The sequence below is a fragment of the Phyllobates terribilis genome, unplaced genomic scaffold (genome assembly GCF_046119375.1).
Source record: "Phyllobates terribilis strain yellow unplaced genomic scaffold, ASM4611937v1 Scaffold_1__5_contigs__length_1240528914, whole genome shotgun sequence".
In the NCBI taxonomy this organism is placed as follows: domain Eukaryota; kingdom Metazoa; phylum Chordata; class Amphibia; order Anura; family Dendrobatidae; genus Phyllobates; species Phyllobates terribilis.
The window spans coordinates 601,825,142-601,839,997 of NW_027362761.1; the positions used below are offsets into that span (position 1 = coordinate 601,825,142).

A 14,856-nucleotide genomic window follows, 5' to 3' on the forward strand; every position below is an offset into this window, starting at 1 on the left:
TGCCAATCATCATCGTCATACGCCAGTCATCATCATCACACGCCGCTAATCATAGTCACATGCCAATCATCATCATCATACGCCAGTCATCATCATCACACGCCGCTAATCATAGTCACATGCCAATCATCATCATCATACGCCAGTCATCATCATCATCACATGCCAATCATCATACGCCAGTCATCATCATCACACGCCGCTAATCATAGTCACATGCCGGTCATCATAGTCACATGCCAATCATCATCATCATCATCACATGCCGGTCATCATCATCATCACACGCCGCTAATCATAGTCACATGCCAATCATCATACGCCGCTAATCATAGTCACATGCCAATCATCATCCTCATACGCCAGTCATCATCATCATCACATGCCGGTCATCATCATCACACGCCGCTAATCATAGTCACATGCCAATCATCATCATCACACGCCGCTAATCATAGTCACATGCCAATCATCATCGTCATACGCCAGTCATCATCATCACACGCCGGTCATTATTACACACCTGTGGAAACATCTACAGGAATCTCCTTCCCGTCACTCACACACGGCTGATCCCCACTCGTCGCTTCTTCTTCTGTCTCGTCCTTCACTTTATTCTTAGTTGGATCTTCCTCCTGATATATCAGATGTAACAATCAGCGCAATACAAGAAACCACCAAAATCTGTGACCTCTATGACCTCGATCAGAAATGTCCCCCCATATACAGATCCAGTACAGGGCTCAGCACCGTCTACCTGATGACTCTCCGGGATGTTGTGATTCTCCTCTGGACAGTCCTGGGGATACAGAGGACGGGGACATCTCTCTGGTGGATTTCTTTCCATGAGTCCATCTGTAGGAAACACATAGTGACAGAATACAGTGACATGTAAAAGTTTGGGCACCAATGGTTAAAATTACTGTTATTGTGAACAGTTAAGTTGAAGATTAAATAATCTCTAAACGGCCTAAAGTTAAAGATGACATTTCCTTTGTATTTTAGGCAAAACAATAAATAATAAATTATATATATTTTCATCTTTTACATTTAACATGGTGTTATGTTTGCATCAAGAATTTGCTGAAATTTCATGGAATCCATTCTTCCCTCTACCCATTCCCTGTGCCATTGGCTGCAACACAACCCCAAAGCATGATTGATCCACCACCATGCTTAATGGTTGGCGAGATGTTCTTTTCCTAAAATTCTGTGCCCTTTTTCTCCACACAACTTTGATCATTGCTCTATTTTAACCTCATCGGTCCACAAGACTTGTTTCCAAAATGCATCAGACCTTCTTAGATGTACTTTTGCATACTTCTGACGCTGAATTTCATGGTGAGGTCGCAGGAGAGGTTTTCTTCTGATGACTCTTCCATGAAGGCCATATTTGTGCAGGTGTCTCTGAAGAGTATAATAATGTACCACAACTCCAGAGTCTGCTAAATCTTTCTGAAGGTCTTTTGCAGTCAGGAGGGGGTTCTGATTTGCCTCTATAGCAATCCTACTGAAAATTTGCTTGGTCTTCCAGACCTTATCTTGACCTCCACTGTTTCTGTTAACTGACATTTCTTTATTACATTTTGAACCGAGGAAAGGGCAACTTGAAAACGCTTCGCTCATAGCCTTCTCCTGCTTTGTGGGCCTCCACCATTTTCAGAGTGCTAGACAGCGGATTAGAAGAAGCCATGGCTGCTGTTTTTTTGGCACATTGTTAGAGTAGGCTGGGTTTTTATAAAGCTGGCCTTTCCTAATGATGATAGTGAAAGAACCCTTACCCTAACAGGCTAAGTAAGGTCTGAATCATTGGTCAAAGTTATCTGAGCACACAAATGTCCAAGGGTAATACAAAGGAAATGTATCATCTTTAACTTTAGGTCTTTTAGAGATCATTTCATCTTCAACTTGCTTAACTGGTCACAATAACAGTAATTTTGACCAGGGGTGCCCAAACTTTTACATGCCACTGTAGATTGTGTCATGCAATGATGGAAGTAGTAGTAGATGACCACAGAACCGACATGACAGTCTCCCCTCCTCACCCTGCTGATCGGCACATATTGCGGTCGCCTCTTGGGCTCCATGTATAACTTCAACCTTAATATTAATCAGATCTTCATCCTAAAAAGAAAAAATGTAAGATGAGCTCAAATCCCATCACATCATGGTCAGATGCTGTGGGGACTTCAGTGTCATCTACCTGATGATCCTCCGGGATGTTGTGATTCTCCTCTGGACAGTCCTGGGGATACAGAGAACGGGGACATCTCTCTGGTGGATTTCTCCCCCTGGATCCATCTGTGGAGACACACAGACTGAATACATGACCTGCCGTGTATCTGTCTATATATGAGACTCGTCTCTCAGAACCGGTAATTCTATGTTTATGTATCAGTGAATAAATTACATTGTTGTGGTCCTCACCACCGGTACCGAGGTCCCAGCACATTGTGGCCCCAAGTATGAAGTGATAATCAGCGAGACCAAAGCCTAATGCTTTCTGCTCTGCACTCAGAGGATGAGGACCCCGAGGAGAGGGACAGAGAAGACCCTCATCAGTCAATGAAGGAGCCGTACTAAGAAACACAACTTCTCCAAGTTTCGTCTCCACCAGGGATGGAACCACAGAGGAGCTGGAAAAAGCTCCACATTTCTATCCATTGGTTTCTTCTCTCCTAATTCACTGTATAGAGATTGGGGGAAGGACGGTGACCATTTACCAGTGATTGTATTTTGAGAGTTCATGATGTCACCGTGAGGACACGGCCTCCCTCCTGGAAGGATCCTCTGGGATCACTCAGAGGAGAGAACCTGATCTATTAAAAGACGGGTTACCGTGTTTTTCTTCTTCTTTAAATAGAGATAACTCTCAACATCCGCCTCGGTATAAACACTAAAATAAGCAGCAAGTTCTGCATTTGACTCTAAAGGAGGAAAAAGGGGCACATGTACGACTAATGTACGAAGTCACAGAACCCGGAAGGACGGTGTTGTGGGGAGCACCCGGTACACAGCGGTTAGCGCCTATCAATGTGTAGAAAGGACAACTAGAGAGCAGGCACCGGGGTCATGGGCGCTTACTGATGCACACGGGGAGCCAAGGAGAGATTGTCTGGTCAAACTCCACAGAAAAGCTCCATAATACATATTCTTCTGAACAAACATTCCTTTAAGGGAGACTTACAATTATTACCACCAGACCAGGATCTTAGATTGAAGTCCCCATCATTTTTGCTTTGTCTCCCAAAATTAGAACAAATGTTTGTGTGTGTGTGTGTATATATATATATATATAGATAGATAGATAGATAGATAGATAGATAGATAGATAGATACGGTTAGGTCCATATATATTTGGACAGAGACAACATTTTTCTAATTTTGTTTCTAGACATTACCACAATGAATTTTAAACAAAAATTCAGATGCATTTGAAGTTCAGACTTTCAGCTTTCATTTGAGGGGATCCACATTAAAATTGGATGAAGGGTTTAGGAGTTTCAGCTCCTTAACATGTGCCACCCTGTCTTTAAAGGGACCAAAAGTAATTGGACAATTGACTCCAAGGCTATTTCATGGACAGGTGTGGGCAATCCCTTCGTTATGTCATTCTCAATTAAGCAGATAAAAGGCCTGGAGTTGATTTGAGGTGTGGTGCTTGCATTTGGAAGGTTTTGCTGTGAAGTAAACATGCGGTCAAAGGAGCTCTCCATGCAGGTGAAACAAGCCTTCCTTAAGCTGCAAAAACAGAAAAAACCCATACGAGAAATTGCTACAATATTAGGAGTGACAAAATCTACAGTTTGGTACATCCTGGGAAAGAAAGCAATGGTGAACTCATCAATGCAAAAAGACCTGGGCGCCCACGGAAGACAACAGTGGTGGATGATCGCATGGTGAAGAGAAACCCCTTCACAACAGCCAACCAAGTGAACAACACTCTCCAGGAGGTAGGCGTATCAATATCCAAATCTACCATAAAGAGAAGACTGCATGAGAGTAACTACAGAGGGTTCACTGCACGGTGCAAGCCACTCATAAGCATCAAGAATAAAAAGGCTAGACTGGACTTTGCTAAAAAACATCTAAAAAAGCCAGCACAGTTCTGGAAGAACATTCTTTGGACAGATGAAACCAAGATCAACCTCTACCAGAATGATGGAAAGAGAAAAGTATGGCGAAGGCGTGCTACAGCTCATGATCCAAAGCATACCACATCATCTGTAAAACACGGCGGAGGCAGTGTGATGGCTTGGGCATGCATGGCTGCAAGTGGCACTGGGTCACTAGTGTTTATTGATGATGTGACACAGGACAGAAGCAGCCGAATGAATTCTGATGTATTCAGAGCCATACTGTGTGCTCAGATCCAGCCAAATGCAGCCAAACTGATTGGTTGTCGTTTCATACTACAGATGGACAATGACCCAAAACATAAAGCCAAAGCAACCAGGAGTTTATTAAAGCAAAGAAGTGGAATATTCTTGAATGGCCAAGTCAGTCACCTGATCTCAACCCAATTGAGCATGCATTTCACTTGTTAAAGACTAAACTTCAGACAGAAAGGCTCACAAACAAACAGCAACTGAAAACCACCGCAGTGAAGGCCTGGCAGAGCATCAAAAAGGAGGAAACACAGCATCTGCTGATGTCCATGAGTTCAAGACTTCAGGCAGTCATTGCCAACAAAGGGTTTTCAACCAATTACTAGAAATGAACATTTTATTTACAATTATTTCATCTGTCCAATTACTTTTTGTCCCTTTAAAAACAGGGTGGCACATGTTAAGGAGCTGAAACTCCTAAACCCTTCATCCAATTTTAATGCGGATACGCTCAAATGAAAGCTGAAAGTCTGAACTTCAACTGCATCTGAAAATTCATTGTGGTAATGTCTAGAACCAAAATTAGAAAAACGTTGTCTCTGTCCAAATACATATGGACCTAACTCTGTGTGTGTGTGTGTGTGTGTGTGTGTGTGTGTGTGTGTGTGTGTGTGTGTGTGTGTGTGTGTGTGTGTGTGTGTATATATACACATACATACAGTAGAGACCAAAAATTTGGACACACCTTCTCATTTAAAGATTTTTCTGTATTTTCATGACTATGAAAATTGTACATTCACACTGAAGGCATCAAAACTATGAATTAACACATGTGGAATTATATACTTAACAAAAAAGTGTGAAACAACTGAAAATATGTCTTATATTGTAGGTTCTTCACAGTAGCCACCTTTTGCTTTGATGACTGCTTTGCGCACTCTTGGCATTCTCTTGATGAGCTTCAAGAGGTAGTCACCGGAAATGGTTTTCACTTCACAGGTGTGCCCTGTCAGGTTTAATAAGTGGGATTTCTCACCTTATAAATGGGGTTGGGACCATCAGTTGTGTTGTGCAGAAGTCTGGTGGATACACAGCTGATAGTCCTACTGAACAGACTGTTAGAATTTGTATTATAGCAAGAAAAAAAGCAGCTGAGTAAAGAAAAACGAGTGGCCATCATTACTTTAAGAAATGAAGGTCAGTCAGTGCGAAAAATTGGGCAAACTTTGAAAGTGTCCCCAAGTTCAGTTGCAAAAATCATCAAGCGCTACAAAGAAACTGGCTCACATGAGGACCGCCCCAGGAAAGGAAGACCAAGAGTCACCTCTGCTTCTGAGGATAAGTTTATCCGAGTCACCAGCCTCAGAAATCACAGGTTAACAGCATCTCAGATTAGAGACCAGGTCAATGCCACACAGAGTTCAGAGGTATGGACAAGCGACAGCAGATTAGATGGAAAATCATCAGTAAATTAACCCCGACTCTGCTGAGTAACGATCAGACTCCGGTACCGAAAGAAATCATAGGAGAGAACGGACAGAAAAGTTGGGACATCTGCAGACAAAATGTGACCGATGCTCTAAGGAAGGTGAAAGTTTCTGAAAGAAGCCGCCGAGGACGAAGACTCAAGACTGATGAAGACGACAGCGGAGAAACCGCGACTCACAGATCAGAAGAGAATAATCAGGGAATGAAAGCTGTGAGAAAATGTAGAGAAAACCAGAGCAAGTCTGGAGAAAAATCATCTATTATAGGACGAGACCGAGAGACGTCATCACATCCACCGGAGCCAACAAGAGTCTCCTCTCACCTGGTAATGTCAGAGGCCGGAGTTCCTCCATCATCACCTCCTGGTACCGATCCTGGTGTCCTTCTAGATACTCCCACTCCTCCATGGAGAGATAGACAGCGACGTCCTGACACCTTATAGGAACCTGACAACGACACCGTCATCACCCAGAATCCTCCAGTGCTGTCCTGTATAATGTCCCAGCAGTCACCTCTCCGGTCATCACCCAGAATCCTCCAGAGCTGTCCTGCATAATGTACCAGCAGTCACCTCCAGTCATCACCCAGAATCCTCCAGTGCTGTCCTGTATAATGTCCCAGTGTCAGCTCTCCGGTCATCACCCAGAATCCTCCAGTGCTGTCCTGTATAATGTCCCAGCAGTCACCTCTCCGGTCATCACCCAGAATCCTCCAGTGCTGTCCTGTATAATGTCCCAGCAGTCACCTCTCCGGTCATCACCCAGAATCCTCCAGTGCTGTCATGTATAATGTCCCAGCAGTCACCTCTCCGGTCATCACCCAGAATCCTCCAGTGCTCTCCTATATAATGTCCCAGCAGTCACCTCTCCGGTCATCACCCAGAATCCTCCAGTGCTGTCCTGTATAATGTCCCAGCAGTCACCTCTCCGGTCATCACCCAGAATCCTCCAGTGCTGTCCTGTATAATGTCCCAGCAGTCACCTCTGCGGTCATCACCCAGAATCCTCCAGTGCTCTCCTATATAATGTCCCAGCAGTCACCTCTCCGGTCATCACCCAGAATCCTCCAGTGCTGTCCTGTATAATGTCCCAGCAGTCACCTCTCTGCTCATCACCCAGAATCCTCCAGTGCTGTCCTGTATTATGTCCCAGCAGTCACCTCTCCGCTCATCACCCAGAATCCTCCAGTGCTGTCCTGTATAATGTCCCAGCAGTCACCTCTCCGCTCAGCAGCTCAATCATCTTGTTGCTGAGCTCTAGGATCTTCTTCTTCTTCCTCTCATGTATCGGGGGGTGCGGGGGAGGCTCTGTGATGGGGCCCGGGCTCCGCCCTCCTGACTCCTGGAGATGGATGATGGGAGTCACACCCTCCCCCGGTGTCTTCCTCACTACTGTGTAATCCTGTGTATGGAGAGAGACACTTAGGGAGAAGAATTCCTTCCCGACTCCAGATCTGACAATCAGTAGAAATCCCGGGATCAATAACCGTCTCCAGTAATCTGGGGCCATAACCTGGAATATTATTACACTCAGGACAGACATCCAGGCCCCTCTACAGCTCTTATAGGGAATCCCCATGACAACTCCTCCTGGCAGAGAGCTGCACACAATCACTGCTCTTACAGTAAAGAATCCTTCTCTTCCTCTTCTGGATTTCCTCTTCCCGATGTCGGACTTGTTACATAACACAATAAAGCTGATAGAAATGTAGAGGAGTTACCTCTCCGCTCAGCAGGGAGATGATCTCCAGGGTGAAGTGTAATAATCTTCTGGTGGTCTCGTCCTCGTCCATCATCGGGGTCATTCAGGAGAAGGAGGGATGAATACTGGATCAGCTGGAGGGATCTCGTCCTGCCGGCGTCTTCATGATAAAGGAGAAGATGGAGATCACAGGGGACAATATAACGACAATCACTGAATTCTGCCCCAAATATCCGACATTTATCAGGAAGAAACTGGAGGAAAAGCCACAAACTCCACCGAGGCCTCCTCCGCCGATCTGATCGCTCATTATCAGCCTCGTAGGAGGATGGTCACTGTGGTAACTACAGAGCCAGCAGAGGACAATCACCGTGGTAAGTACAGCGCCAGCGGGGGATGGTCACCGTGGTAACTACAGCGCAAGCGGAGGACAGTCACCGTGGTAACTACACCTCCAGCGGAGGACAGTCACCGTGGTAACTACAGCGCCAGCGGGGGACGGTCACCGTGGTAACTACAGCGCCAGCAGGGGACGGTCACCGTGGTAACTACAGCGCCAGCGGGGGACGGTCACCATGGTAACTACAGCGCCAGCGGGGGACGGTCACCGTGGTAACTACAGCGCCAGCGGGGGACGGTCACCGTGGTAACTACAGCGCCAGCGGGGGACGGTCACAGTGGTAACTACACCTCCAGCGGGGGACAGTCAGCGTGGTAACTACACCGCCGGCGGAGGACGGTCACCGTGGTAACTACACCTCCAGCAGGGGACAGTCAGCGTGGTAACTACACCGCCGGCGGAGGACGGTCACCGTGGTAACTACACCTCCAGCAGGGGACGGTCACCGTGGTAACTACAGCGCCAGCGGGGGACGGTCACCGTGGTAACTACAGCGCCAGCGGGGGACGGTCACCGTGGTAACTACAGCGCCAGCGGGGGACGGTCACCGTGGTAACTACAGCGCCAGCGGGGGATGGTCACCGTGGTAACTACAGCGCCAGCGGGGGACGGTCACCGTGGTAACTACAGCGCCAGCGGGGGACGGTCACCGTGGTAACTCCACCTCCAGCGGGGGACGGTCACCGTGGTAACTCCACCTCCAGCGGGGGACGGTCACCGTGGTAACTACAGCGCCAGCAGGGGACGGTCACGGGGGAGACTCCACGCAAGTAACAGGACCCCCTCCTCACCCACGCAGTCTCGCACCTACAGAATCCCCCCGCTCCCTGTGCAGCCCCCATACAGGAACATCCACTTATCTGCGCCCCCAAATCACCTCAGCTCCTCGGTGTAATCACCACAGCCTCAACAGCAGAAAGCAATGGAGAGCGAGGCCCCGCCCCTTCTGGTGACATCATCAAGTCACATGGGTATGACGTCAGGTCCTTTAGCCCACATGGATTTAGTCTCTACCTTTCCCGAGCTCCGCCCCCTGATCACATGACAGTGACGTCACCACAGGTCCTCCGCTCTCAGTGCTGCAGCCTCTTCCTGTGTTGTTGTGATGCTCTGTTCTTTCTCCCCCTCCCTCCGTCGTCTCTCTCTCTCCACCCCTCCGTCGTCTCTCTCTCTCCACTCCTCCGTCGTCTCTCTCTCTCTCTCCCCCCTACGTCGTCTCTCTCTCTCTCCCCCTCCGTCGTCTCTCTCTCCCCCTCCGTCGTCTCTCTCTCTCTCCACCCTCCGTCGTCTCTCTCTCCCCCTCCGTCGTCTCTCTCTCCCCCCCTCCGTCGTCTCTCTCTACCCCTCCGTCGTCTCTCTCTACCCCTCCGTTGTCTCTCTCCCCCCCTCCGTCGTCTCTCTCTCTCCCCCCTACGTCGTCTCTCTCCCCCCTACGTCGTCTCTCTCCCCCCTACGTCGTCTCTCTCTCTCCCCCCCCTCCGTCGTCTCTCTCTCTCCCCCCTACGTCGTCTCTCCCTCTCTCTCCCCCTCCGTCGTCTCTCTCTCCCCCTACGTCGTCTCTCTCTCTCCCCCCCTCCGTCGTCTCTCTCTCTCTCCCCCCTACGTCGTCTCTCTCCCCCCTACGTCGTCTCTCCCTCTCTCTCCCCCTCCGTCGTCTCTCTCTCCCCCCTACGTCGTCTCTCTCCCCCCTACGTCGTCTCTCTCTCCCCCCTACGTCGTCTCTCTCTCCCCCCTACGTCGTCTCTCTCTCCCCCCTACGTCGTCTCTCTCTCCCCCCTACGTCGTCTCTCTCTCCCCCCTACGTCGTCTCTCTCTCCCCCCTACGTCGTCTCTCTCTCCCCCCTACGTCGTCTCTCTCTCCCCCCTACGTCGTCTCTCTCTCCCCCATACGTCGTCTCTCTCTCCCCCATACGTCGTCTCTCTCTCCCCCATACGTCGTCTCTCTCTCCCCCCTCTGTCGTCTGTCTCTCTCTCTCCCCCCTCTGTCGTCTGTCTCTCTCTCTCTCTCCCCCCTCCGTCGTCTGTCTCTCTCTCTCTCTCCCCCCTCCGTCGTCTGTCTCTCTCTCTCCCCCCCCTCCGTCGTCTGTCTCTCTCTCTCCCCCCCCTCCGTCGTCTGTCTCTCTCTCTCCCCCCCTCCGTCGTCTGTCTCTCTCTCTCCCCCCCTCCGTCGTCTGTCTCTCTCTCTCCCCCCCTCCGTCTGTCTCTCTCTCTCTCCCCCCTCCGTCGTCTGTCTCTCTCTCTCTCCCCCCTCCGTCGTCTGTCTCTCTCTCTCTCCCCCCTCCGTCGTCTGTCTCTCTCTCCCCCCTCCGTCGTCTGTCTCTCTCTCCCCCCTCCGTCGTCTGTCTCTCTCTCTCTCCCCCCTCCGTCGTCTGTCTCTCTCTCTCTCCCCCCTCCGTCGTCTGTCTCTCTCTCTCTCTCCCCCCTCCGTCGTCTGTCTCTCTCTCCCCTCTCCGTCGTCTGTCTCTCTCTCTCTCCCCTCTCCGTCGTCTGTCTCTCTCCCCTCTCCGTCGTCTGTCTCTCTCTCTCCCCTCTCCGTCGTCTGTCTCTCTCTCCCCTCTCCGTCGTCTGTCTCTCTCTCCCCTCTCCGTCGTCTGTCTCTCTCTCCCCTCTCCGTCGTCTGTCTCTCTCTCTCTCCCCTCTCCGTCGTCTGTCTCTCTCTCTCTCCCCCCTCCGTCGTCTGTCTCTCTCTCTCCCCCCTCCGTCGTCTGTCTCTCTCTCTCCCCCCTCCGTCGTCTGTCTCTCTCTCCCCCCTCCGTCGTCTGTCTCTCTCCCCCCTCCGTCGTCTGTCTCTCTCTCTCTCCCCCCTCCGTCGTCTGTCTCTCTCTCTCTCCCCCCTCCGTCGTCTGTGTCTCTCTCTCTCTCTCCCCCCTCCGTCGTCTGTGTCTCTCTCTCTCTCTCCCCCCTCCGTCGTCTGTGTCTCTCTCTCTCTCTCTCTCTCCCCCCTCCGTCGTCTGTGTCTCTCTCTCTCTCCCCCCTCCGTCATCTGTGTCTCTCTCTCTCTCCCCCCTCCGTCGTCTGTGTCTCTCTCTCTCTCCCCCCTCCGTCGTCTGTCTCTCTCTCTCTCCCCCCTCCGTCGTCTGTGTCTCTCTCTCTCTCCCCCCTCCGTCGTCTCTCTCTCTCTCTCTCCCCCCTCCGTCGTCTGTCTCTCTCTCTCTCCCCCCTCCGTCGTCTGTCTCTCTCTCTCTCCCCCCTCCGTCGTCTGTCTCTCTCTCTCTCCCCCCTCCGTCGTCTGTCTCTCTCTCTCTCCCCCCTCCGTCGTCTGTCTCTCCTGCTGTCTCTTTGTGTTTCTGTCTCATAGTCAAGATCAGACGATGTCTCTGTGTTGCTGCCCTCTGCTGGTTGTTGTAGGCTCTTCGTGCAGCCTTAGATCCCCCGATAAGGGCAGACAGGGACGGGCTGGGCCAGGTGGCAGAAGGGCAGATGCCCCCCGGGCCGGTCCTCCAGCAGAGGTTTTGGGCTGCCTGGGCGTCAGCCATCATCTTAATACTGCCGCGGCCACTGTCCTCTGCACGCGCCCTCCCATCGGATCGTGCGGACTGACGGGAGGGCGCGCACAGACGAGAGTGGCCAAGGCGCTAGTGAAAGGGAGATGGCCTGTGGGCCCACAGGTAGGTAGGGATCAGCGTTGGAATGGCAGAGGTGATTTTTTTTTTTTTTTTTAATCTGGGGCCATTATACTGGGAGGAGCACCATGCAGGGTCGTGTATACGGTACGGAGCACCATGCGGAGCCGCGTATACTGTGCAGAGCACCATGCGGGGTCGTGTATACAGTACGGAGCACCATGCGGGGCCGTGTATACGGTACGCGGAGCAGCATGCGGGGCCGTGTATACGGTACGCGGAGCAGCATGCGGGGCCGTGTATACGGTACGCGGAGCACCATGCGGGGCCGTGTATACGGTACGCGGAGCACCATGCGGGGCCGTGTATACGGTACGCGGAGCACCATGCGGGGCCGTGTATACGGTACGCGGAGCACCATGCGGGGCCGTGTATACGGTACGCGGAGCCCCATGCGGGGTCGTGTATACGGTACGGAGCACCATGCGGGGCCGTGTATACGATACGGAGCATCATGCGGGGCCGTGTATACGGTACTGAACACCATGCGGGGCCGTGTATACGGTACGCGGAGCACCTTGTGGGGCCGTGTATACAGTACGGAGCACCTTGCGGGGCCGTGTATACAGTACTGTATGGAGGGCTATGTGGGGCCCATTATACTGTATCGAGGGCTGTGTGGGGATTACAGTTGGAGAATCATACTGTGATGGGGTCACCATTCTTTGTTGGGGGGGATTGAGGGAGAGAGGTACAGTAGGGTCATCATACTGTGAGAGTGTGGGGGTATCATACTGTGTTTGGGGGCACTTTTGTTTGCATCATACATTATCTATTTCATTCAAGGATTTTTATCCTCTATTAAATTACATATTTAAATGAGGCTATTGGGCCATATGCTTTTTATTGCTTTTACATAACATATTATAATATTCCACTATAATTTTTAAATTAGTCTTTTTATTTGATAAAGAAAAATTTCCTCATTTGTAGACATATTTTTTAATAAATATCAAGGTTCATCTGCGACTTTGTCCAAGCTTTGACCTTTGGCCTCTGTATTTGAATGTGACATCCCTGGCTGTAAAGGGAACCTGTCACGTCCTGGCTGCGCTCTACACGGCCCCCATTGCTTTGTTAGTGATGCAATGTGCATCACACTAACAAGCTTTTTTCATTAAAATCGGTGGTAGTATAATGATTTTATAACAATATATATACATTGTCCTACCTGCTCGTTTTCAGTCATAGGGGTGTGATCCTGCTATTCAATCAGGGGCGGCGCTGCATACAGTCACTGCTGGCGCCGCCCACGTATTGGAATGTTGCTCCCGGAAAGCTCTGATATTGTGGGGCGCATGCGCTTTTCTACATGTCTGGCCGCTGGTCCCGCGCCTGCGCAGTGAGGCTGTGGCTCCACAGATAATATTTCTATACTGTACATATATTTTGTGGAAGCATAATTGCCGTTTATGTTTTGTCAGGAGCAGCTTTCTTATTACAATATTACCTGATCACAGTATTTACATATGATCCACAATGGGTTAACCTCAAATGGTCTATTGTAACCGTACAATGACAACTAGTCTAGTGCTGCTGTCAGATTACTCTGGGCCAGGGGCTCCTTCCCTGTCTTAACTCTAGGGGCACCCTAGTCATCCCTGATCCCCAGGTTATTTCTGATGGTGAAGATGCTGGGGCCACCGACCTTGCTGTACTCCTGAATCAACCCTTTTCTGTCCCCTCCCCCACCCAGGGAAGTGGGGGAGAATAATGTATATACACTGTGTTCCAAATTATTATGCAAATAATATTTTCTCAGATTTTCCCAAATTACCTATATGAATTGCAGTCATTGTAATTTTCCAGTCAAATAACTATTAGAGTACAACTGAAAGGTTTTTGTACAAACTGCCTATGATAACAGGATATTTGTAAAAAAATAAAAAACTCAAACTGCATGTTCCAAATTATTATGCACAGCAGAGTTTTCAACCTTTTCATTTTAATAAAGAACAAAAAAATGGTAATTTTTGAAATTATAAGCATTAGCAGGTTTTTACAAACTGAAATCAAACCGTTTTCAACTCAAAACTTTATTCTAGGTGATGTTACATTTGCACATAGGACCGCTTGTTTGAAAGGAGCTTCTGAACTCTCTCGTCCATTGAATTTGTCAGGTTTTGGATGGTTTCTGCTTCAATTGTTTTGCATGAGGACAGAATACCCTCCCAGAGCTGTTGCTTAGATGTGAACTGCCTCCCGCCATCATAGACACTCCTTTTGATGATGCTCCAGAGGTTCTCAATGGGGTTGAGGTCAGGGGAGCATGGGTGCCACACCATAAGTTTGTCCCCTTTTATGCCCATAGCAGCCAGAGATGCAGATGTGTTATGTGCAGCATAAAAACCCGAAATGAATCCAGTATCGTTGTAATCACACCGACCCGAAAAATAAAGTCGTCTAATCACTTATACCGCACGAGGAACAGCGTAAAAAATAAACTCTAGGGTTAGGGTTATGCTAGGGTTCGGGTTGTGTTGGGGTTGGGATTTTTTAAAAAGTAAAGAAAAAAAATAAATGACGATATAGCGACTAGTGTTGAGCGCAAGTGCTCGCTTCTTAAGTTTGCATCGCGTGCTCGGGTATGCACCGCGTATTGCCGGTGCTCGAGTGTCATGCTCGAGTCTCCACCCCATATGTTTTGCGGCTGTTATACAGCCAAAAAAGCCTTCCGAGGATAGCCTGCCATGCACGAGCGATTCCCGGATTCCAGCCAATTTTCCATTCAAACAGTCACACAGTGTTCTTTCCCTTCTGAACCCTGCTGTGCGCCCAGTGTATTTTTCCCACATATGTGGTATTGGCGTACTCAGGAGAAATTGCTCAACAGTTATTGGGGTCCATTTTTTTTTTATGAAAATAAAAAAATTGGGGCTAAAAAGTAGTTTTTGTGGAAAAAGTTTATTCTACCTTAATAAAGGGAATGGAGGGACTGCAATACCCAGAGAGGTTGGCAAAACTAGGACTATTCAGCCTGGAAAAGAGAAGGTTGAGGGGGGACATAATAAATGTGTACAAATATGTTAGGGGACAGTATAGAGATCTTGCCCGGGATTTGTTCAAAAGGAGGGATATTACGGTAACAAGAGGGCATTCACTAAGACTGGAAGAGAAAAGGTTTCAGCACCAGCATAGGAAGGGGTTCTTTACTATAAGAGCAGTGAGAATATGGAATTCACTGAGTGAGGAGACGGTAATGTCGGATTCACTACACCAGTTCAAGCGGGGACTGGATGCATTTCTAGATACCAGGCAGATTTCAGCGTATACTTAAAAATAAAATAAAATAGTAGGTTGATACAGGGATTTATTCT

The 14,856-nt window shown here is 49.2% G+C and overlaps 2 protein-coding genes across 2 annotated transcripts in view; one reads left to right on the forward strand and one right to left on the reverse strand.

Annotated features, from left to right (window-relative positions):
- Window positions 1–9,023, reverse strand: part of LOC141149736 (uncharacterized) — a 111,318-nt gene extending 102,295 nt beyond the window's left edge. The window contains exons 1-8 of the mRNA XM_073636919.1: window positions 8,794–9,023; window positions 7,536–7,676; window positions 7,034–7,216; window positions 6,139–6,262; window positions 2,204–2,301; window positions 2,046–2,124; window positions 758–855; window positions 524–635 (exon numbers count right to left, since the gene is read on the reverse strand). Coding sequence (XP_073493020.1) covers window positions 524–635; window positions 758–855; window positions 2,046–2,124; window positions 2,204–2,301; window positions 6,139–6,262; window positions 7,034–7,216; window positions 7,536–7,619 — 778 coding nt within the window. The 5' untranslated portion in view covers window positions 7,620–7,676; window positions 8,794–9,023. The remainder of the gene's footprint in view (window positions 1–523; window positions 636–757; window positions 856–2,045; window positions 2,125–2,203; window positions 2,302–6,138; window positions 6,263–7,033; window positions 7,217–7,535; window positions 7,677–8,793) is intronic.
- Window positions 1–14,856, forward strand: part of LOC141272214 (uncharacterized) — a 96,040-nt gene that overhangs the window by 23,109 nt on the left and 58,075 nt on the right. The window lies entirely within an intron of this gene.